General features: G+C 32.4%; 2 protein-coding genes across 3 annotated transcripts in view; one reads left to right on the top strand and one right to left on the bottom strand.

Annotated features, from left to right (window-relative positions):
* Positions 1 to 25,393, bottom strand: part of Gaba-b-r3 (gamma-aminobutyric acid type B receptor subunit 3) — a 61,704-nt gene that overhangs the window by 26,463 nt on the left and 9,848 nt on the right. Inside the window, exons 3-5 of the mRNA XM_083086177.1 lie at positions 6,701 to 7,018; positions 5,015 to 5,119; positions 4,395 to 4,460 (exon numbers count right to left, since the gene is read on the bottom strand). Coding sequence (XP_082942303.1) covers positions 4,395 to 4,460; positions 5,015 to 5,119; positions 6,701 to 7,018 — 489 coding nt within the window. The remainder of the gene's footprint in view (positions 1 to 4,394; positions 4,461 to 5,014; positions 5,120 to 6,700; positions 7,019 to 25,393) is intronic.
* Positions 9,247 to 25,393, top strand: part of Eaat2 (Excitatory amino acid transporter 2) — a 48,886-nt gene continuing 32,739 nt past the window's right edge. The window contains exon 1 of one of the 2 annotated variants that reach the window (XM_083086213.1): positions 9,247 to 9,551. The gene's annotated coding sequence lies outside the window, so the exon portion shown is untranslated. The remainder of the gene's footprint in view (positions 9,552 to 25,393) is intronic. The other variant, XM_083086215.1, reaches the window with a different exon arrangement.

Here is a 25,393-nt window from a genome sequence, read left to right as displayed (position 1 = left end):
AATAAAATACATTACATCGCATAATGAGATCACGATTATTCGTAACTAGATTAACTGGAAAAACGTGAAACGATAGAAAGAAAGTAACTATCTAATATTAAAGTTATGGTTATATGCATCAACGGAATATAAGCCTACGAAAATATATAAAAGAAGATTCTTCGAACGCGTGTCACGTTTTATATTAGTCATATGGCCAGCCACATGAAAATATAAAAGGGAGTATAGGAAAGTATTAGAGTATCTTTTTATAAAAAAGTATTCATATTGAAGGTATCGATTCGCTGTTGTATAATGATTACGTTCATAACGATCTATAAAAGCACAAAGTATAATCCTTTTGTTCGCTTATAAAAAATGATCTTATCAATCCATCAGCTTCTATACAAGATATTAATCTTTCGTTCCGCGTTATATCCTTTTTCTCCGTTTCACTGTACCATTGTGTCGAGAAAGAAACAGACAATGTCTATCCCTATGTAACCGTAATATAAACGGTGCGAGCGTGACCTACGAATATTAAACATCACTAAAAAACGTAACGACCGGATGAATCATTTGAAGAGAAGCACGATTCGGCATCGATCTATGAACGATGGTAATCGCGTCACTCAGTTTTCAATATATACTGTTCAAGATGGGACTTTTCGTATCCGAAACTCATCTCCATTCCCGAAAATTCATTTTCATGCATCGTTTATATAATTATAATGGATGTTGAGAACTCTATTCAAGGATCTCCATTTGCACAGAAACACGTGCCATGCGCCGATCTATTTTGCGAGTATGAATACCCTAATGTGATATTAAAGTTGAATGTTCCATAATTTTGACGTTCTTTCCCTATATAAGTTGGATCAAGAAGGGTGGGAGAGAACATTCATGTAAATTTGAAATTATTCTTGCGTGTGACGTTGAAATTTTGCGTGGGAACAATCATGAGCCAAAGAGAAATAGGCACTATTGTTGAGGTTTAAATTGTCATATGTTTCATGTAAGATGTCATGTATGTTACGTGTTGGTTCGGGTTAACTTGTAAAGCAAACCGATATACATACTTCAATGCAAATGTGCACACCGGACGCTGACGTAGGCACACAAGATCGCGATTGTAATACAATGGCCTGTCCTTTGGCTATAGCACAGCGCGCAATGTCCATTAAATGAAAATAAGACAACTTATAATAGTGCGAGCGAAAAAAATGTTGGAATTATGCATTAGTCCAAACGCACAATTATCTAGATTGTCTCGCATTGCTAAAATCTCAGTATGGAAAAATACTTCATTTCTTTAATAACAAAGCTAATATTTTTTATGTAAGCTATTATTAGCATATATTTGCTCAACAATTACACTGGAAATCTGACTTTAAATCATTTTTTTGCTTTTTAGAGTATTCAAATAAAAATATTCTAGCCCAAGAGAGAAATAATATATTATAAACGGACATATATAAGTGTGCTGCTATTAAAATAGAATTTTTAAATATTTTGACATATATAAGAGTTAATCTTGCACCGAAATGCAGTTGTGAAAGTATCGTGAATAAGCTCGGGAAATTAACCATAAAATCTTGCAACACTAAACAGCACGATTTAAAGCATCGCACGCAGCGAGTCGGTAAAGAAAGAGAAAGAGAGGGAGAGAGAGAGAGAGAGGAGGAACAGGAAGACTTATTGCAAGTTGGTAATTTGTGGCAAAGGTGCAAGTAGCGCATATATTCCAGAATGCAACGAACCGATGTAATTTAAACTCGATGCTTATAGCGATGTTGTAGAAATTAAATTATTGTAAGTTTAACATAAAAACGATGCAATTTGCTGGATCAAAGATACAATGAAATTTAATATTATATTCATCCCTTTTCTGTCTCAATTAACTTTAATGACAATTACGAAGATATAATGCGAAAATATAAATTGAAGTAGCCCAGCATCCAAAGATCCGACGAAGGACAAAAGCCCGTGGGATGTATCTGATATAAAGTCTTTATCACAGTAGTTAAGGCATGTTTTATATCAGACATTTTCTGTTTCTGGATCTCACCTCGTTTATAATGAAAGAATTTATCAGTAGTTGGGATTTGTTTTATGTCAGATATTTTGTGTCTGACTTGGCATTCCCTACTTTATTCATAGAAAAAACGTCAATACATGTAATATACTTTTATTATATGTTTTACTATATTTTATTATATACAATGATTTTCAAGCTCTAGACGGTTAGCGATTTTCAATTAAATACTTGAATAAATTGCATATAACGTTCCGTATATTATTTCATATATCAATATTCCATATATGTGTTCGCGATGAAATTACAACTATGTCGAATTGCACATTGCGTAAACAAAAATTGATATCTAGGATTTACAAGAGAAAATTAATTGTATACGTACATTAACAAAAACATAAAGAAACAACGCGGAAATTCACACTATTTTCTTGATATCAAATGATAGTAATTTTACGGAATTTTTATTCGCTGTACACTAAAATTAAAATGATCTCTTAATAATTCTATATTGTATATTTATACAATATACATATATTACACAGTATATACTATTCATAATTTACAATAATAATTTAGTAACAATAATTTTGATAAATTGTTATATTTTTGTATTTTTTGTGGTTCTATATGTTATCAATTATTATTGAATCGTTTTTGATTTTGAAATAACGATCATAGTAGAGTTTATATACATCGCAATCTAAAATGCAAGATGCTTCTCTCATTGGATCATTCTGTTTGTTTGTTTACGTATATTCCGATGTTTCATCTGCATATTCATTCACTGTGCGAGTCGGATATGTACTTCAAAACTCGCACCACAAACAAGACCCCAAAGCTTTTGCGAATGGTTCGGTCTTAAATTACAAAGGGAGCGAGGAGAGAAGCTAAACTCTGTGTCTCATTGGCATTACATATGTGCTTACATTATACAGCTATTGATAACACATATCTGATATATTTGATATATCACTTTCTCTCTCTGCTCCGTTTAAATATAATTATAATTAAATACATGTATATATATATATATATATATATATATATATATATATATATATACACACACACACAATATGTAGTAAAATTATTTCATTTAATACAAGAGAAGAGATTATTGTATGTGTATGATACATTTTCATAGAGAAATCAAGTTCTGCTTGATGGTTTATAAGCATTGCAAAATCTCGTTGAAAATTTCCTGACGCTATGGAATGGAGCATAGGATCGTTCCGGCTTTTTTCACCGATTTTGTAGGCATTTGCGAAAAAAGAACCGTTGTTCTACGAGTTCGAGTGTCCGTAAAATCCACAAACGTTGCAAGCGATTGTCTAAAGTTTTCATTTGTAAAGTTTGAATTGTTGATGTACTGCGTGGATGAAAAGTATGGAAGTGAATTCTTATTGTCGAATAGATACATAAATTCAGGCTATGATATAATGAATGCGTTTTTTTTTCAATCAAATTTATCATATTATGCTCGTAATACTTGACACGGAAGTATTTTCCACTTTCACATGTTATTTTTCCATAAAATTTATTGTATTGCTTTTATAATACTTGACACGGAAGCGTTTTCTAGTTCAATGACATATTGAATGATTGAGCATTTCGAATAGACATCTATTAATCTCGTAAAGTTGTTAAATCACATGATTATAACGTTAATTATTAAATTCAAAAAATCTAATTTTGAAGCAAAGAACGTAATTGTGAAAGAGCATTTTATTATTTTTTCGCTCATAGTAATTCTAGAAGAGATAAAATAAATAATGTCACTACACAAGATAATTCATCGAATTGGTAATTTGATTTAGTTGAACAATATTTAAAAATATGAGCGTTATATAGAGAGAATTAAATTTTTATAAGCGAATTTCGCAGTAGTTAAGCGCAACAAAACGCGTGATGTGAATGTAACGAGTTCGAAGTTTACATGTTACTGTTACATGTCTGTTTACATGTTACTTATATACTTATTATGTTTCGACAATCTCTAAATTCTATCGACAATTGCAAGATTATTTTTTTTTAGTTTGAGAAATTTCAATCGAATTGATGGAACCTTTAGACATGTATGAATTAGTCTAAATGAGACGAGTTAACTTTGTTGAAATAAGTTGTATAATGAGTCTTATTAAAAGCATCGTTAATTAATTTGTAAGGATATAGTCTGTTACGTTCTTTATCATTCTGTAGGTATCATTTCTAAGAGCTCCAATATTTTCTTTTATTATATAATATTCTTTTATTATGTAATAAAAAGAGAGAAAGAAAGCTTAGCTACAATAATTTTGTAAAAATCTTCCATAAAAAATTGATATTTCGAAAATGATATTTTCGAAACATTAAAATCAAATTTCTTTTTGCAACTTACCTCACAAAACACACGTCGGGCCAATTGCGGAGAGAAATTTCCGATAATTATTCTAGTGTCCTTCTCCTGTAATTAAAATAGAAAGAAGAAAAGAATGACAATTTCATATCTTTTATTGAAAGTTTCAGTTTGAGATTAATAAAGCATTATTATTATGCAATTATTATTATTACGTAAACGTTAATTACAATTATTGATACTGATAAAGAAAAAGACAAAGAGAAAGAGATGATTGCAAATTTTATTCGCGTCATAATTTCGCGTTAATCTTAATTAAATTTTTGCTCCGTGCTTCTTTACGAGCTGAATATCAACTAATATACGCTTATTTATATCTAAGATATAGCTAAATTACCCCTTCATCAAAAATTGGGTTAATCCGCGCACATTAATGCTGCAAGTGCAAATTTAATCCTGATGCGTCCGTAACGTTCCAATCGATACTTTAGCGTTCGTCTCGCGAGAACGAACTTTGCATTTCAAAGGAGGCAAATTACGGCCAAAAGACGATCTGAACTATCGGCTGGTCGAGCGAACTACTACCTTCAGAATCGGATCTTACTATGCAAAACAATCGTTACAAATGCCCGTCGTGTGTGACATTTAAGCACGATTCTTACCTTTAAAGTTCGCAATTGTTCCTTATAATCGTTCTCAGCGAACGTGATGGTAGCGGTGCACGTGATATTCGCCTGCTCTAGTTCCGTGACCAGATCGTTCACTGCCTGAAACAGAGATGCGTCATACGTGCAACATGAAACACGCGGCCAGCGATAGATGCGGAAACGCGAATATGCGCCATTTGTTTGTCTCGTCCTATTTAGACGAAACGAGAATCTCGCACGTCGTCTTTACAAATACGCATCGTACGTTACACGAGGACGCGACGCGAATTTTATTTCGTTTATCTAGAAAAGGGCCATCGTTTCGTTTATCTCGCAAATACGGCCGTTTCTCGGTAAAGCGCATCGTTTGTATTACGCAATTTAATTAGCATGCTACATAATACTTATGATGTAGTCTAACTTGTATGTAGACTCGTATGTTCTCTCGTATCATCGGATACAAGCTGTTTATTTTGAAAGTAGTTTAAATCTAGTTTGGAAACAATATGAATTTTAACGAGATGGGGATGTAAACTGATACAATGAAGAGTACACCGATTTCCACAACATTTTCCTAATTATCGTTGCTGATTTTCGAAATAGAAGATACTTGTATGTACATATTTTGTTAGAAAAATTTACAAAATCGAATTTCTTTTTATTAAAGAAAGCAGATCAGTGTTAAAGTGTCGCAAAAATACATAACATCCAAAAATATTCGTGATTATTTGATAAATTGATGATTAAAAGACTGTACATATATATGTTTTCAATATATATATATATATAAATTGTTTTTTATCGTCAATTTATTAATTCCTCCCTCATATTTCAAAATCCTGATAATACGACGTATCTGACTTTATTCATGATATATTGTCTAGCCTACATTAAAGCCGGATATGATGTGTGGTAGCTTCCGTTAGAATGTAACGACGGAAATTGACCGAGAATTAACCGAAACGCGATAGCGAACGCCCGGCGCTCTGGTTAACTACGCGTGGGTACAAATCGAAAGTTAATTAAAGCTGATATAACGGAAACTTCACTACATAGACCGCACGTCACATCGAGCACAAACGAACTTCCGTGGTGTAGCTTGCAATTAAATACGCGGTTACGTAAAGCGAGATAGAGATAGACACATATATCGCGCGGAAAATGTCCCCACGTGCGACCGCGTTATCGCCTACTGGCGTGTGTTCCCTCCGTATTTCGGCCATCGGATTCCACTTCATCTGATCTCGACGTTTATACGGTAAAAGCTGCGATAGAGTAGACACTGGACCTATAAGTGGATATTTTTGCCGTGGATTTTAATCGTGATTAACTGAATGTCATTCTTTATGAAGCATTCGATTTTTTCAACGTTATTACGTACGACATACGAAATTTCTCAATTAGTCTGCAGATTGAGAACATGTTTTATTCGCGCTAGAGAACATGTTTTCTTCAAAATTTCAAGTTCTATCTAGACACGATACGTACGTTTTAAACGCTTTAGGTGAAGGATGAAATGGACTTTAAAGACTTTCGAGTACGATCTCGAGAAAAAATAATGTAACGCCTGTCGATATTACACGATACAAGTTATTTCCGGTGCAGACTATTAAAGTGATAGAAAGCCGTTCGACTCGAAACTGCTCCGATAAATTAAAGGGAGTTGGTTTGCTTGCGCGGCATTCCTTACGACCTACTTACCAAGGAGTACATGTCGCCTGTTTGCGAGAGAGCCGTGACGCTGTTCCATCCAAAGTGTTTGATCAATGCTATCCTGGCCGGATTGTGACTCGAGTCGGGTGCAACGGTTCGTAGGAACAGAGGGAACTCGTTGGAATCCGAGAGGGCCGGTGCTGTCGAGCCAAACGATACTTGAATCACGTTCCAATAGGGTACAATCTTGGCTAATGTTTCGGTGACCTCGGAACAAGCGGTACCGAGCAAGAATGGCATGGGATACTTCTTCCTCCTCGAATACAAGGCATGAAAGAACCTGTCCACGGCCACTCCAGAATCGCACTAGAAGCAGAAAAGTGGAAATTTCGATAGAGAGTTCGCGTGAGACCAGCTAATAATCTAATAATCTCTTCAGTAACTTATTACAAACATATTTCCTGAAGAATCAAATTTATCATTGAGAAACACGGTGAATTATATTTTAGCGCAAATATTCATCACATTAATATTTAGATTATATTGTAAATTTTTTACTTATGAAACTTCTTCATTGGAATGAGATTCAAAATTGTTATGACGTCGAGGAAAATGACTTGAGGAGCCAATATCAACTGAATATCATGCAAACGACAAAGATTGCGCATCTTCCAAGTGAAGTGAATGGTTACAAATGGCATTATTAGATGGAAAGAAACATTGAGTGTAGCACGTTCTTCACGCGGTGTTGGCCCGCCAAGATGAACGAGAAAAAAAACTCAGCGCGCCTTAACGAGCAATTATTCAACGCGAATGGAGACCGAGGCAAACTTGAAAGTGCGGGAAAAAACTCGAGGGTTTTCTCACAGAGATGCGGAACGGCAAGTTACGAGGAAGCGGGGACTTCTCGATCCAACTTTTACATGAGTACTACCTCCAACTATCCACCTACTTCCACCGTCTTGTTACGATTTCATTGGGTCTCGATGAGGATGCGTTCGAAAATCGAATGTTGACCAATCATTCTCGAAGAGAAAATTGGGATCTCAATCCTCAGTCCTTTCCTATTCAAGAATTCGAATGATTTTTTTCAAAAATATTATTATATTATATTAGAATCTAAATATTTTACATATAACTTTTTATTCAATACTATCAATGTTCAGGAAAATTATAGATATCTCGTTGAAATTTCGATATTGAATGAAGTCTGTAGAAATGCAGAGTACCCTTCGAATCGAATTAAAAACTTATTTTCATGAAGTACATACTGAGGAAGTATTCGTCGCATCTTTGGAGCACATTCCTGAAGCGCGTCATGTCTGACAACATTCTGGACGTAGCTACTTGGCTTAACGAACGTCATGTGTCATGCATATCCATGACTTTCGCAACATCTCTGTTTACAGAGACAATTAGCTTGCGTAAATTCTAGTTTGGTATCATCCCATGACATTAATCAAGTTCTCAATCCGCTTGTTTGTATACATCCGAAAAGTGAATTAAGCGATAAAAAATCAACAATTATAACACGATTACAATGCTCGAAACCTGTTGCGTATGAAATAAGGTCAGTATTACTCGACATTTGAGAGAGAGAAAGAGAGAGAATGAATAAATACAAATATAATATTTTCCACAATTGCACGAAAGCATGTTTCTAAATTTTTTATTTTCTGAAAAATATCATAAATCCAATAATTTACAAAGCAATTTTACAATATTATACGAAATAATAAATATATGCAGATTCTCTTTTATTTTCTCTCTCTCCCGCTTTATAACATTATATTTATATCCACGTTATATTTAAAGATTTATGTAAGATGAAAAATTTTATATTTTGATATACATATATTGTATACAAATGATATAAAATTATTTTTCCTAATATCGAGCTTTGATTAAATGTATAAGAGTTGCTATTCATTTCCTATCGATGTTATATACTTTGCTCTTATATCGATCATAATTTATCTTCGATAATTAAGATGTCAGCCGTGCTTCACGCTACAGTTGACACATATTCTGGTTTTCGCATCAATTATCAAATTAGTGACGTAGATACTGTCAACTCGTAATGAATATCGTTAATTGTGCCTCTATAATGGACAACTCATATAATGTCGCAATGTCCCTTCACTCATAAGTAATTTGCATAACGACGTAATTTTACTCTCCTCACCTTATAATGAATGAAGATGATATCTACAATAACTTGACATTAATAAATCAAAATCAATAATGCAAACTGATACGTTTTCATCGAAAGACAAATATGTAATTAATGACGGCTGAGAATATTCAATGCAATATATATTGTCATTCCAATTTAAATTTTGATCTATAATAGTATTTTTGCAACTATATATTATTTCTTCTTTATTTTTACATAATAATACATTCATCTTTTTTATTATTTTAATATATGAAATTAAGATCTCCAAAATATATTGCAATTAAAACTTGAGAATGTTTTAGTTATTACAAATCATATGCTGTAACAGCAAAACAGATTGTGAATTAAATCCTATATATCACATTTTTCATAGATGTCATGACAGCATTGCGGTTTAAATCGCGAAACGTGTAATATCGCTGTGAGAGGAAGAAACATAGTCGACACGCGAATCTGACAGCTAGGATGGCACAGAGCCTTCGTGATAAATTACTATTATCTTGAGAGATAGAGAGGGGATCAATGGTGGGAAAAGAGAAAAACCGGTATCGACACGATGACGAATGGAAATGGATTCTTGAAGCGTTCGCGCGAATTCTAGCATAAAATATATATGCGGTCGCCACGCGACTCACATACACTGGTGCGACTAAGTTAAAAAGATCTGCTGGCTGGTACGAGACTTGGTTGGACAATTTTCAACTTATCTTTTCACGAGTGGTTCGTAAATATTTTCTTCATTTTGGTCCTCATTTTGAGAGTGCACATACGTTGAATATACATGATCTTGCGACGAATTCGCCAGTGTATAAGTTATTATAACAACAAAAGTGTATATCTCACTCTATATATATTTGTATATAAAAATTTAATTCGAGAATAATATTCTGTTAAGATTCGGAGTTTTGCAAACATTTGACAAATGTTTCCAAGATTGCAAGAAGTTTGTGTTTCGCTGTCATCACCAAGGGAGTTGTATAATCTCTGTTGAAAAAAATAGTAAAAAAAGTTTCTTACAAGAAAAGAAGAGATTTATATTCGTTGTAATTAATCCGCGATATTTTTTTTCTTAATAAACTTTCCCCAAGTTTAATCCGTATTTGTATATTTCGAAACAGTAAATGTCATTTTTCATTGTTTAATGACTATCTTTTCTTGTTCGAAGATAGATAGCCCTCATGAGAGATCGTATCTCTGTTTTATTTTTCACGTACGTCTTTAAAATAAATTATGAATGATCATTATCAGGTACTAGGTTTTATTACCACTGAAATGACACATCGCTTGAGCGCTTGAGCATTTATATAAATTCATAACTTGACTAGTTTAGTATATATTTTTGATTATTTGTTAATCTTATAATTTTTTAAAAACCTATCCTTTTTAATAAATATACTGATAGAGATATTTATTTTTTTGTACAAAAACAAAAAGAGAGAGAGTAAAATTTAACATATTTTTTTACGAGAATTACCTCTGCGCCAAGAAAAATTATTTCTATAAAACTTTATATTTATTAATTAATTTAATTTTCATTAACTGATATAATTCTCATTATCGATGTTTTTATTTCATTAAATTAAGTTACTCCCACAATAATGTAACAAAAATAAAAAAGAAATATGAATTACTCTCTGTAAAAGATTCAAGACCATCTTTATATTCTGCTCTACTTTATGTGTTATTTTTTGTAGGAATAATGTTTGAGAAAAAAACTCGTAGCCTCGAGTCTTCATAAAATTCTACATTTTACGATACGCGTCTATGACATGTATGTTTCCGGATCCGGATACTGACATAATATTTGTATCGTAGATTCATCGTAAAACGCAGATTTCATGAAAAGATATTAGTGCCAATATTTCATGCAGATTTTTAAGTAACATCTGATAGCTTTTCTCGCCAAGTGACTGTGATCTCCATAAAGTATCACGTTTTTAAAAAAAAAAAGAAACGTACATCCATGTGCACTTTTCGGCACGTTTCCCTCTTATTTTACACGAACGAAAGTCTCAGGAGAATGCCTTTATCCTCCTGCATCCGCATCGAATAAGCTCTTTAGAAATGTCAGACAATAAACGTCCGCGTTGCCTGGTCCTTCAAGATCATCGATGTATCGACATACTGAAAATACAATCCACTCCGTCCACCAATAGTTTAGTACGATATCAATGTGCGTGCACATGTACGTGCGAGTGGCCATGATAGTGCAGCATATGTCTAAGTTCTCTATCGACCAGAGGCTTCGAACTGCTTCATGAATGGGGTGTAACCGAGACAATAGTGGGACAAGGCGTTTTGTGCCGCGTATTCTTGTCGAGGGGCCGGACGTGCAAGACAATGATACATGGAAGTGGCGGGAGAAGACACGACGAAGAATAAGGTCTCGGGACGAGGGGGTGAGAATGGGCCGTGAATTTCCGGAGATCGATGCGCTGACCTAGCAGGTGCGCCAGAGGTTGCTGTTGATATCTCTTTCTTCGGGTGCTCTTCATCTGCGACGTTCATCTCGTCCATTTCCATCGCTTTTATACACGGCATAAAAATTGCTGATACCGTAGTACATATATGGATTCATCCGTCATAAGCCAAGGCCGACCGATAAACCGTTGGTCAGGTGGAATCTGTTCCGCGGTTAGACATTGTGGAAGAAACAATTGGAATAATGCAATCATCCGCTGGATGACCGTCAAATCGATCGAAACACGCCGCGTATATTCTACTATGTTTCTTCTCTTTCCGTTTGTTACGAAATTACGTAAAACTGTGGTAATAATTTAATTATGAATTATATAAGTGCAGTTTAAATTTCTTCAAGCAGTTTTTTTTTATATAATATAAAAGTTAATTATTTAATTATTTATGTAAAAGCAAAAAATAGAGAGATAAAAAATTACATTATTATAATTAATTTAAATTTACTGGAATCTGAAAGAAAAAGAGTATTCCAATACTTATAATTATTCTAATATATGGCCAATGCAAAAGAGCAAAAAAATAAAAAAGATAAAATGCAATGAAATTAAATGTAAAAGAATAATTTAGTAGCTTTCTACATTTTAATTAATGTCAATGATGGACGTTGAGATGAAATTTAGTAGAACTCCAAATGGTTCAATCGTTCAGAGACCTTTTCATCTCTATCACTTTCTCTATCCCTTTAGTTTTCTCTAAATCATATTTTATGAGACAATTTCTTGGAACAAAATTGTTTTATAGTCATATCCCAAACATCAATAAGACGGGAAAATCGAATAGAGAGAATGATAACGATGTGATTTTAAATCCATCGATCAATGTGTGCCAACATCCATGATAGATGCTATGGGAAATGTTCGTAGGAGATTAGTATAAATATATACATACAATCTCTTCTTCTTATCATAGTATAGTTTTTGTTCTCTTTACTTCCATTTCTTCATGCATTCGAAACTCATGACATAGTATTTTATTCTGCGCAGCCTTGTTCGATGTTTAAAGATCAATAGATATAAAATATTTCTAGAGAAAAGAACGGTGGAAGCCTAAAACATCAATGTAACCGACACAAATAACCATTGTTGCTCCGCACATCCTTGAATCCGCCGATGATGTACAAAAGGACACCGGTTCTATTTTTGTCTGGTGATTCTCATCGCTCTCATCGCTTGGCTGCATTTCGTGTCATTGTCTCATTCCTTGTTGTGTTCCAATATGCGCCTTCCTCCGTCCATTATCGCGCAGATAGTGTACCGTCTGCTTGAAAAAATCGGGAGACTATATCTTGTCGACGCCGATGCCAATTGTCGCATCTGATGCTTTTCCATCCGGACTTTTGCTGCGAACTGTTTATCGGGACTGTTATGTACCGGTATATATATGTATATTCCGAGTTGAAATATGGAGGCAATCTTCGTTCATCGAGAGTATCGCGCTACGTGGGCGAATACCCACGCAATCTTCGTTATTCATTTCGATCTTTTTCATAAACTGCGCGGAAAAAGCCTCCGGCTTTTTATCAGGCTCTCGTTTTGTTTATTTGTAGGCTTCCTTATTCAGTGTTCTCAGTTCATTCGCGAAAGGCAAACGAGACATAGGCAACAACTCCCACAAATTTCTCGTCCCATGCCAACATACTATACAAAAGAATACCGAAGAAGATTCTACGCTAAACTCGCATTTGTATGCTACTTTTGTTCCCTTCTCGAGTGATTTCGCCGTGATTTCATAAATCATAAAAATGCTTTTAACATCTTATCAAAATACGTAATATATTATATGAATATTTATTAGTTTTACAAACAAGAATTTTTTAGTGCGTTATAAAAACTGTATATTATATAGAATCATATCAATAATGAATATTTATTAGTTTGCTAAAAAAAAAAAAACATTTTTAACATGGTGATTTCAATATGTGTGCTTGAGAAGATATTTGCACGAATATCTATATACATATATAAAACTGCAATTTATAGTCGACAACATTTTATGACGGCTCTACTTGAATTTGATATAAAATTTCTCGATACAATCGCTCGTAAAACGATGTGATCAAAGAAATGGTTATTCTATCGCGCGATAAGATTGAAATCGAGGATATTGCGTCAATCGTTCGCGATTTATAGTGAATTAAAGTAGAATTTGCATGAACATTTTCAAGACGATACACAGTTTTTTGTCCGACAAAAGTTTCGGCATACGATCATACGATTTCCACGAACGAAATATCTTATTTAATAATATTATATTACCATATATATAAAACTCCATATGCAAAAAACTTATGGAAATACAAAACGTAGAATATCTTTACGCAGAGCGATACGATTTTAATGTTACACGATCAATATAAAATTTCATAGAAAAACTCTGATGAGATTCAAATCTGCGAAATTATGTCAGTCATGATCGATTTACAACTTAACGAGAATTTAACGTGAAAGAGATTCTCATGTAATAAACACACAGACGCGAGCTCTCTGGTGAAATCCCTGAAGAAACCTAAAATATTCTTCATAGGTGACAGCTGTTACCGCACCGGATTATAGACTTTTTTATTCAGTCCGTATATGCGTGTGAAAACGCATGCTTTTAAATCTAGGATGAAAGACGGTTAGGCGCGAGACTAGAATGAAAATTTGCTTTCGTTTCTCTTCCCCCCATTTTCGCTCTCTCTTTTCCTCTTTTCCCTGCGACAAAGAAAATAACCAGTACTTTAGATAAGTCGCTGGTTTAAGACATCTCATCGAAATGGAGCTTGAAAAAAATAACATATAATACTAGGATTATGTAAAATAATACCAGTGAAAAGAAATTGCGTTTCTTATGAAATTGTGCAATTCTGTCCTATTATATGCAAAATATCATTTCAATTCATTTTTTCTGATGTGTATTATTTATATTAATTGAGATATAAGTAAGACAGTGAGTCGCGTTGTAAAATATTTTTTAGATTTCTGTATACATTTAATTTCAAATAATATAATGATATATTCTGACAATTTCTTTTATATTCTAGATTATATTAATTTTGATATTTCTCTCTAAATAAATTTCACTCTAAATAAATTTCACTCTAAATAAATTTCACTCTAAATAGTATAATTCTCATAATGATGATCTATATTTTTAAATTATATATTAAATTAAATTAAATTAAATAATTATATATTAAATTATATATACATATATATATCATTATATATACAATATGTTCTAGATTATATATGAATTTTATTCTAAATATCATAAAAATTGCTGTAAATTATTATAAAATGCTCTTTTGCATTTCTACCCTAAACGAAAATGAAAGAAATCTTGCTGCGTTCTCACAATTGAATATCGGATGCATTTTTACGTTGCATTCTTCCGCCAATTTGTTTTCTTTCGCAGAGCCAGCAATTGTATTGTGTGCGCACACTACATTTTCAAGATCTAAAATATTGTAACTATATATATATATATATATATATATATATATAATTATATATCGCATAGTACTAACATAATACACAATACTAACTAAACGCAAACGTATTTCTTTGAGATATTTAATATAAAATACATATGCAAGCATATAGTGTACATAATATATCATTTTTATAAAGATTTTCCTCTAAAGTTACAAATAATTAAATTATTATTTAATATATTTAATATAATTATTATTTGCATAATAAGACAAATTCAGTACTACAATTATTAACAGAGATCACATTATTTTTTAGATGACACAATATTTATAGTGAACAATTAAACAATTTAGCTGAATGTATCAAATAATCAATATTGAAAAAATATTTCACACAGGTCGTACAATATTTATGTCGTTTAAAACTTACATATATTTCATTATTGTTGTAATAATTGTAATATTATTATTAACTTTAACTTAACAATGTTAAATGTTAACATTAAGGAATTAAACATATACTGTGGTTTATGTATTAATTTATTTATTAGTTTGTATATTATAAATAAAATTAATTATTAAAACTACAAAAGAGCAATATATAACGAGTAATGCACAAGATATAATATATGAATTTATCAATAAAATAACTTTCAGAAAAACTTGAATGCTAAAATAATAGACACTTTTTTAATTATAATGACGTTATTAATAAAATAATGTGCAATATAATTAAATATATTTGAAAGAGAAAGAAAGTGTTAAAAATATTTGGGAATGTTGAATAAATAAAAATTAATAACAACAATAATGACAATAGTAATAAAATCTCTTCGTCTGTAAAAACGATTTCGGAATGATCGAGATTATATATTGATGGAATTGATATCCACCAAAGTATATCCATCTTTGATGTTAAAACGGATTCTTTTGATATCCGTCGGCTGCCTACAAGGCGAAATATAAGAGAGAATCCACAAGGATTCCGCAGAAAGGGGATTTTCCACTGGCAGATAATGGAAGTAGAGGTAGACGAAACGAGATGGACCGCAGTAAGCGAATAAGACACAGTACAAAAAATCCGAAACGTAACGGCCACGCGTGTAATTGTTCTCGATTCTTTAAATTGAAGAAAAATCTCGCTACGCTCAAAACGAATTTTCGCGCCCGGGCTTCTTTTGATTGAATTCCACGCCGCTAGCTTTTCTCGATTTCACATCGTTTCTCCAGAATGCCAGCGATGTGCACTCCGGATTTTTTCCTACGTGATTGAAAAAAAGTTTTTGCATATATCTCGACGACATTAGAAGTCTCGTATCTCTATCTCTGTGTTACATGAACATTTTTTATTTTATCTCTCTTATCCCTATCATATATTTTTCCTTATTTCCTAAAATTATTAAAAAATAAATTTTGTTTCTTAATACAATTATTCAAATTTGTGCACTTTTCTACTGTACAATAATTTACTGTTGCTTATAAAAACTATGGATTAAATAAAATATTTAATTAATCGCAGTTTAAGATAATTCCAACAAATTTTTAGATATTTATAATAACAATTTTAAAGAAACGTAAAGTTTCATAAAAATTGTTTCGCTTTTATCGCTATGGTTACCATAAGCGCTTGCATCATCGGTATTTTTAAATATATTTAAAGTACAACGACGAAGAAAGGGTGAGCTCCAAAGAAATAGTGTAAGAACATAGATTGTTCGCGTACCATTACTCGCACAATTTCTACCCCTTTTAGAAGGAAGCTTTGGAGCTCCGTAATACTTGAGTTCTATACTACACCTTTGAAGTATATCATTGTTACCATCCGGTAGCTAATGAGTATTCACAATTCAGCCTGTTTTCGCTTTCGCCAAACTCTAGTCGTCTGTAATTATCGTTTTCCCAAACGCCGATGTTTTGTTAATTAAATCATTCGTGATGAAATCTAAAGAAAAAGCTCCATCACTCAAGTTGGTATCCTTCAGCGTAGGTGTACCGTTCTCTCTAATTTCAACTCTTGAAATTAATGCGAGTTGAGGCTGCATTTGATGACTCCTTTTCGTTTTTCTGAATAACGTTGTTAGATATAATAAACGCTCAACTCCGTTAGTCGCAACAATTTCTACCTCCGCTATCACCACAACAAGAGAAGAAATAAAATTGATTCTTGCAATTTTACTCGAGGAATACAAAATTGCTCTTTCAAGTTTCAATTAGTTTGTTTTTTTGTTGAATTATTAGCTTCTCTGACTACGAATTGAAGCAATTTCATTTCAGATTTGTGATCTGAATACAAAAGTATCACAAAATATGATGTTCTACCAGATACAGTTTCAATCAATTTGAAATTGATCTGCGACTGGCAAAAAATTCTAATTATTTCGCGTATGAATGACTTTGCGTAGCTCGCGAGGGAAGATTTTCCATTTGTCGATGCGCCGAGGGATTTTAAGGGTGCGCGTTAGGTATAATGAACGTTCTTCGGATGAATCTCGTCGCGGCGGGTAGGTCATACAACAACCTCCGGCAATTAATCAAAGTTCCTCTACGCTTCTCCGCAGAAATGGTACAGGGAAAGTTGCCCTCGTGGCTACGAAGTCCCGACTAAAGCGCGCGAGATAACGATTTCCTTTGTGCGCATGATCTTTCATTTAAATGTAATCGAGCCAAAAAACACAGTCCAGTATGTCAATAATTCAATTTCGGATTAATTCGATTCGTATAACTTAAATCAATATTAATAATCGAAGCGAAATAAAATATTTCTCTTAATTCTTTTTAATTATCATTTTCATACTTCAAATACATTTACAAATTGAAATGCAAATAATTCAATTTATTTTAAGATAACAAGTATCAAGAAATTGATAAAGAAAATCAAACGAGAACCCTCAATTCTTTAAAACTGTATTGTAAATATACTCTAATGTGAGGATGACATCGTGCATTATCAGCGTAAACGGTAATTCCGGTTTCAAGATGCGCGTCCGTTGTGCTTTATATCGTAACGAGAATGAATCTCAGCGAGACCTGTTCTCGGATATTATTAATGTTGATGATCAAGCGATGGTGCGAAAAGCGTCGCAGATATTTTCTCAAAGCAAAACATGCAGTTCGGAGAAAAATAAATTTTGATGCTTCTTTGTTATCTAACTCGCGCGATGGATTCGGTGAGATAGAAAGTAACGTGGCATACATTTAAATAATGGCAATACGCGATGATGTAGATACGCCTTTGACGTTGCAAAAGCGAGGAAGATTCATTGAAATACGCGTTAATCTTCAAAAAGATTCGCAGCGATATAAATTTGCGAATATATTTTTCTATTCGACAACCGGAATCAATGCCGGAGTTGGTGTATATATTGGAATAAATTTTTCTTCAATTTTTCCTCTGATATGCAAGATTACGCGATGCGTTCTATCGCTCGTGGTTTATGCAGGAATTCCAAAATGCGAGATAAATTTGATGTCGCGCCTAAATTTGATCGCGCACAATCTATACGTCCTTGGAAGACAGAATCAAACAGGTATTTCGATATGTGTATGCGTGTGCACTCATGCGTGTGCTCTTCATGCCTCTATCGAAGTCGCGAATCGATTGTAACGGAATTTCAACGAAAATTCGTTCGCTTAGCGAGGAGCGTGGAAATTCCGCTGACATTCATTATTACAACGATGGGTTTTAAATTTTTCGAGAAATATTTTCTCGACACGGATGAAATATCTCGACATTTAAATCTCTTTCTATTAATATTGATATTATAATGAAATGTATGAAGTTTCCATTATTTAATTTTTAAAATAATATATTTTGCATTAAAATTTTCCAAACAGAATGCTATTACACTGGAAAATATCGCTGTCTTCGAAACTAATGGTCGGTGATTTTATATTCTAGAGAAAAACTTTTACCGCCACTTTCTCCATGAAGGACAATGTGATTCAGCAGTATGCTGATTTTTTCGCATTAAGCGATATCTTGACATGTAAGAGTACGTGTATATAATTATTCATGTATATATTATTCATGCTAACGGTTTTCGAGGATCGTCAAAATTTTACAGAGGATTGGTAGCGAAAAAAGAGTATCTTTGAGAAATTAAATTCATTGCATTTTTCCACACGTTTTTCTTTTACACTTCTCTTTTATAAAAATTAATCCGATAACGTTGCACTTGTTACGATTGTAACTCATATTTCGAAACATATTTGATTTCTGGCTTCACATACGTATAGTTTTTTTTCTTTTTGATAGCCAAAAAATAATAATTTTTTTTTCATAATTGCAGCAATCTATAAAGCAAAAGATAAGAAGATTTTGCAGATCTCTATAAAAGTTTTTTTCTCTAAATAAGAACATGGATTTAAAAGAGTTAATTTTATTTATATTTCTGCTGAAATAAATTGTGTTCCAAACTTTCCAAGTTGAACTTTTCAAGTTTCCTTTAACTGTAAAGAGAATCGCTACAAATGCCGCAATATTACTCATTAATTTCGTCGTAGGAACAATATAGTGGCAGCTTTGATAATGTTGCACAATCAATAATTTATTAGCAGTGCGGTTGCGTGCGTTAATAGACAAACTATTCCCTCGTAATTTTCCCAGAGGTAAATTCAGGTTCTCGTGACCTCGTTAAAAACACTTTTTAAAGCAACAGAAATTAAATTTTCAACTGTGTTTTCGAATTGAATTTTTTATAGAAACATTTATAATTAATTTCTAGGCAGTGACATACCATTTCGAAAAAATTGCCAAGTCTTTATCTGTTCTACTACTTTAGTATTATCGCCTGCTGTATTACTTAAAAATCATTAATGCATTATAAATTAATCTAATTTGTGATATATACGAGATGAGTTAGTTGGTCTTAAAAATAAATATTGTAATTTTATATTTCTATAAACAACAGTTAAAATACAATAAATTCTTTAGCTAAATAAATGTAACAAAATATGATTTGCAACATTCTATTGTTCGGATGAAATCTGTGTAACTTATCAACTTTAATTGTATCTGCTCTATGTTTTGTAAACTCAGCGCGGGAGGAATTATTATAAGTTCGTAGAAATCCCATTGGGCCTCTAGATCTTCTTCCGTATTCCTATTAAGGCACAGTAATCCCTTTCGGAACGGATTTAGGTTAATTAATAAAATCCCTGGAAAGTGCAAGAACGTATGTTTCTCATAAAACGCGTATTAATCGGAAAATGTAAGCGATCGTATATTTTCACATCAAATATATTAAGTTTTAGCATATTACATTTTAATGTAACTCAGATTAAGAAAGTTTGAAGATATTATTAATAAACCTTTATATTTATGGTTCTCTCGAATTATATATCATTTAAAAAATAAAATATCCTCTAGTTTAACAAATTCATATGTTGCGTAGTATTGATAAGATATCGTGATGCTGCGTACATGAATACAAATGCGACGATTGTATATGTATTCGTATTGCATAAAGCATAATTTAAACTTCCAATAAATTTTCTTACGAACGTAAAACATTGCATTCGTTCTCGCTTCGTTTTTAACTTTTAAAACTGAAAAATATATGTGTTAAATGGTCGCTCATGTTGAATTCAATTTTTTGAAATATATATCTCAGAGTTTTTATAGCCACTTTTCTATGCAATATGTACGATATTCCGGCTTGTGACAATGCGTCAATGTGAGTCAGCGTAGAGTTTAATTGCTTCTCGATTTTAACGTATGGAAACTCGCTCATCTGTTCTTTTCGAAAGTATAAAAGACTGAAGAGTTTCGTTTTAGAACTTTCTTGGCTATAAATTGGTTAAATTATCGATAGCTCACGGGACTTTTTCGGCTTCTCACAATGTGTGACTCGCGACACAAATGCATCGTACGCACGTACGCAATCAGATGAACGTATATTACATGAGAGTGCATGCACATATGTACAAGAAATTCATATCAAAGATATAAAGGTTATATAGCTCTTTGAATTCACACCCATAATGACACTTGCTTTCGATGATAGTTTTGAGAGTGAGAAATCGCGCGAGTTTGAATTTCACGAATAATCCGAGATTTATGCGCGCTTTCCTGCATAGTAATGTGGAAACATGAATTCGGATTAAATGAATTATTATCCGCCATTTCTGATATAAAGCTTTCCAACAACGTTTATATCAAGAATAAAAATTATAATTAATAAAAATTAATATGTCGTTATAATTCTTATCGAAATAATTACGGACAGTAATTGTTTCGATAACTCTGCTAAAATTAAATATATTTTATCTGATGTTTTAAATTTCTCGCCGTTTTAAATGTGTAATCGGATTGAGATCATATATAATAAGATATAAATAAGTCATCAAAAATCAATTAAAATATTTAAAAACTAAACCGATTAAAGTAATGAAAACCATGTATCTCAATTGTTTAATTAATAATTAATTTAAAATTCAAAAAACTAGGTAAAAAATAGAATAAAAATAGAATATTTCGCATAAATTTCTTTTATATTGCTTTAAATATGTCGATAATGAATTAATTTACTTTATACGATATTTTGCACTCATTTTTTTACGATATATATTTTTACGATATGTAAATAATTGACAAATTTAATTATATCCTCGAATAATACAATCCGCAAATATTTATCTTTAATTTTAACTGGTATATTTATTCACTTATTAAAACAAAATATAGGTATAATCCCTCACTTATAAAATAAATTACAAATTATATATTATATTACGCCACACACACATACAAATTTATATATTATACCTTCCCAATGGATACACGTTAGTGGGAGGGCTTAGTAAAATAAGTAGAAGGTTTATCCTGAAGGGAAAACTAAGTACCCGAACGATGCTGTAAAAGCATTGTCACGAATCACAAATAATTCATATATAGAAAGCGCATTTAATATGTCGAGTACATCGGTTCTTGTAAATAATTAGTTACGTTTTTTCGCGTAATATTCGATTTCCCCGCGACAAACAATCCGGCTTGAATCGATTAAAATTTGATCAATTGTCTGATAAAGGCAAAATAGAATCGTTTATATAACTAAAAATTAATCTATAGATGACTAAAAATATTCTACTAATATTCATAAAAAATTGTATAAAGGCAGTCAAATGCGATACGAGAATATAAAGAGTTTATAGCATCCTTGCATTGATTGTGTGAAAATGCTGTAAATTCTCTATCTGTTTGAATCTCATATCATTCATTATGATTGTCTCATCTTTTGATACATTTCTGAGCGTGGGAGATTACATGCAGCAAGGATTACGGGCAGTGCGAATACATGGGTTTTATATGAATAAATACGGTTTTGCGATTTACAGTTAGCTAGTTCGTTTAGCTAAATTCGTTTCTTATAATTCCCTACATTCATACCATGCAAAACTCCGGATATTTGCGACACATGATCAAAACCATTTTCTGATTAGAGCAACTAATTTTTACAATATTTAATTTTTTCTAAATTTTGCAAATAATTTTAAATCGAAAGATTACGCGAAAAACGTTATAATTAATATTTTACATAATAATGTATATCTTTCGCAATCTAAACGAAACAAACGCGTGCATCTAACAAACCGTCAACGTAAACGAGCGCAAGAAAAATCTTTGCGCTTATCTGCTGGCGATAATAAACAACCAGCAATAAAAGGAGTTTTTCTCCTTTTCTACTTCTGGTTATAAGTCGAGCCAGAAGATAGCCAGAAGCAATGATAGATAGTTCCAAGAATATAAAAGTAAACTATGCAAGATAGAAGACGGCCAGAAGACATAATGAAAGATACATAAAATATTTTTGAGAGCATATTTTTTCTTAATTTTTTAAATTATAAATATTTATACGTAATAACACTTAATCGGGAATACTCGGTGCATTTATAAATCAAGATTAAGACATATTCCCTAAATTTCGGGTGAACCTGGAATTTCGCTAGCTTAGCCAACAAGTAGGATGAGTAAAGAGTTATTAGAGCTATTAAAAATATAAACAAATATAATTAAACGCGCGCATCGAACAAACGTTCTTAATTATTTAATTACTTAATTTAATCGTAAATAAATATTGTAAAATATTTGCCGGCGATAATAAGTAGCCGGCAATAGAAAAAAGGTTTCTTTTTAAAGCTCTGATTAAAATTCAAGTCAGAATGGCTAGAAGCAACGAAAGATAGATTCAATACTGACCTGAAAAATGGATATAAAAGGTTACTTAATGAACCTTTGAGAATATACAAGAATATTTATGTAGATTTATAATGTAAATTTATGAAACTTTAAAAGGATAATTTGTGTGCGCGTTCGCACATGGTTGTTAATAGGGAATTTCAGAGGAAAAAAGTAAACAGTGCTAAATTCTTTTCTTTATAATTGGTTATAGTTGGTAAATTATAATTGTTTTTATTTAAAAAAATGTTTATTAATTCATAAATATTCAAAATGCATAATACATATGTACAATTCTCAAACTTATTAGATATATATATGTATGTAAAAAATAAAATTTTGATTTTTGATCTGTTAAAAATATAACAGCTACAACTACTAGCACCGTTCCATTAAATGAACACCGCACATGTGAAACTATTTAGGATTTAATACCGTGGAGGTGTACCACGGCAAAAACTTTCAAGCACATAGCGATTCTCTCGACGCTTTGCCTTCATCCCTCGAATGCGAAACAAAACATCGGTTTAATCGCGCCGCGTTCGTGACCAGACCGCAATTCGTTGCCACTATTCTCTTTTAGGGTAAACACAGGGTCAGTTTGTTTCGTAAGCAACATTCGGTATGCATGCGCGAACCTTCGCCAATTTACTATCCGTTTCTATTTGAGGTAGCCGTCAGAGCGCGAACTGCGCCAGAACGATTAATAGAACTTTCATTATCGGAAACGAGATTTCTTTTTTGTCTGCATACAGAATATATCTGCATACGGAAACCAATTGCAATAAATTTTGACACGCAGGCTTTATTCTCCGTGTAAATCATGTTTCAAAAGTGTCAAACGGATGTCAAATCTAACACTTGTCAAATCTAACCCTTGTGAATATCTCGTATATGAGAATAATCTTAAAATATTTTAGCAATAAAGAGATATGTGTATGTAAAGTTGACAGGATTATAAAAGTTCTGCGAAAATTTTTTCTTGAGAAATGCATTTATACATATACATAGCAAGAAATATCTGACGAGAGAAATCACGTGTGTCAAAATGACATCGTTCAATTTCTGGAAATCAGAAATCTTACTAGACATATACAGATACTTCAATATTTTTCTATTTTTATTTTTTACTCACTGCAAAATATTTAAAAATTCAAAAACTCAAGAAATCTTTACAGTAAAATTTTAATTATTTATGTTCTATATTTTTTTATCTTCCCCCAAAATCCTATAATACTTTTATATACATTATCGCATTTTTATGATACGTTATTGTATTTTTTTTAAACAAATTTTATTGACGCAACTGTGTGTAATCAAAGGACGAAGCACGCGCGAGAACCGATCGACATTATTAAATTTCAAAGCAACCTGAACGAAGAGTATTTCGTATGCGCTGGAAGCATTGCAAATTGTTGGAACGCGTATGGTAGTATGGTTGCACTGTCAGAAGATGTTCAAAGCTGTTTCGAAGCGAGGCATCTGACAGCGGTTTCGATTTATCGTCGGAAGGTCGTGTGACATTGTGGCACGACAGGGAATTTGCCTCTATAGAGATCAGAAATAGTTAGAGAGGGGTTTAATAATATGCCCAAAAGTTTAAAAGTAATCATAGATTCGAGATTGATTAAACTGTTCTATCAAAAACCTCTCAAGAAGTGTGATATAAACTGTTAGTGCTTCAATGCGACCTCATTTCGTATCTTTCCCTTATGTCTTACATTATGCAAATCCGCACGAGAGATTTCCTTATATTGCATATTACATGGCACTTTCGTCAAAGTAATCGTGCGTAAATTTGTCGCATATCTTATCATACGCCTCGCGCGAGCACATTACATGCCTCGTACACAATCGCGAAACTATTTTTCAGGAATTATAACAGCAGATGTGCAAAAAAATGAGTTCCCTTTTCTTGTTTTTATCGGGAAAACTTTCTAATTAAGTCCGTTTGAGATTTTATTTCAATTTCTCAATCGCTAATTACCGAAAGAGTGATGTAATTTAGGCAACGATGTAGAAAAGCTTGATCCGCCGACGAGTACATATCCCATGTATAATTTAATGCTCAACCTATATATCTCGCAGATTTCGTCAGCAGAGAAAGAAAAAATTCTACTGAAATTACTCTCCCTCTCTTCCTCTCTCCCTCTCTCTCTCTCTTTTGTATAAATTTAACGTCGTTCACGTAATGACGTAAAACTGGTGACGTCCTAGGCGCCGTCATCCAGCTACATTCCACAATTCTTTGGCAGGTGATGCGCGTACCATAAATACATTCTTAAGCGATGCGAGAAGGTCGGGACGGACAGGAAATTGTTACTAATAGAATTATAAATTTAAAGCTGAAAGTTTCAAGAATCTTAAATATAGCATTTTAGTGATAAAATTTAAGAAATTTAATTTTCACTTTTTCGTCTATTTTTGTAATTTGATAAAGAAATTATATAATAATAATAACATCATGTCTTTTGCGTCACTAATAAAATGGAA

The sequence above is a fragment of the Camponotus vicinus genome, unplaced genomic scaffold, assembly GCF_025532165.1.
Source record: "Camponotus vicinus isolate PSW18456_S1 unplaced genomic scaffold, iyCamVici1.0 SCAF_13, whole genome shotgun sequence".
Classification (NCBI taxonomy): Eukaryota; Metazoa; Arthropoda; class Insecta; order Hymenoptera; family Formicidae; genus Camponotus; species Camponotus vicinus.
The sequence above is the reverse complement of the archived record's forward strand: the minus strand, read 5'-3'. Positions and strand labels throughout refer to the sequence as shown.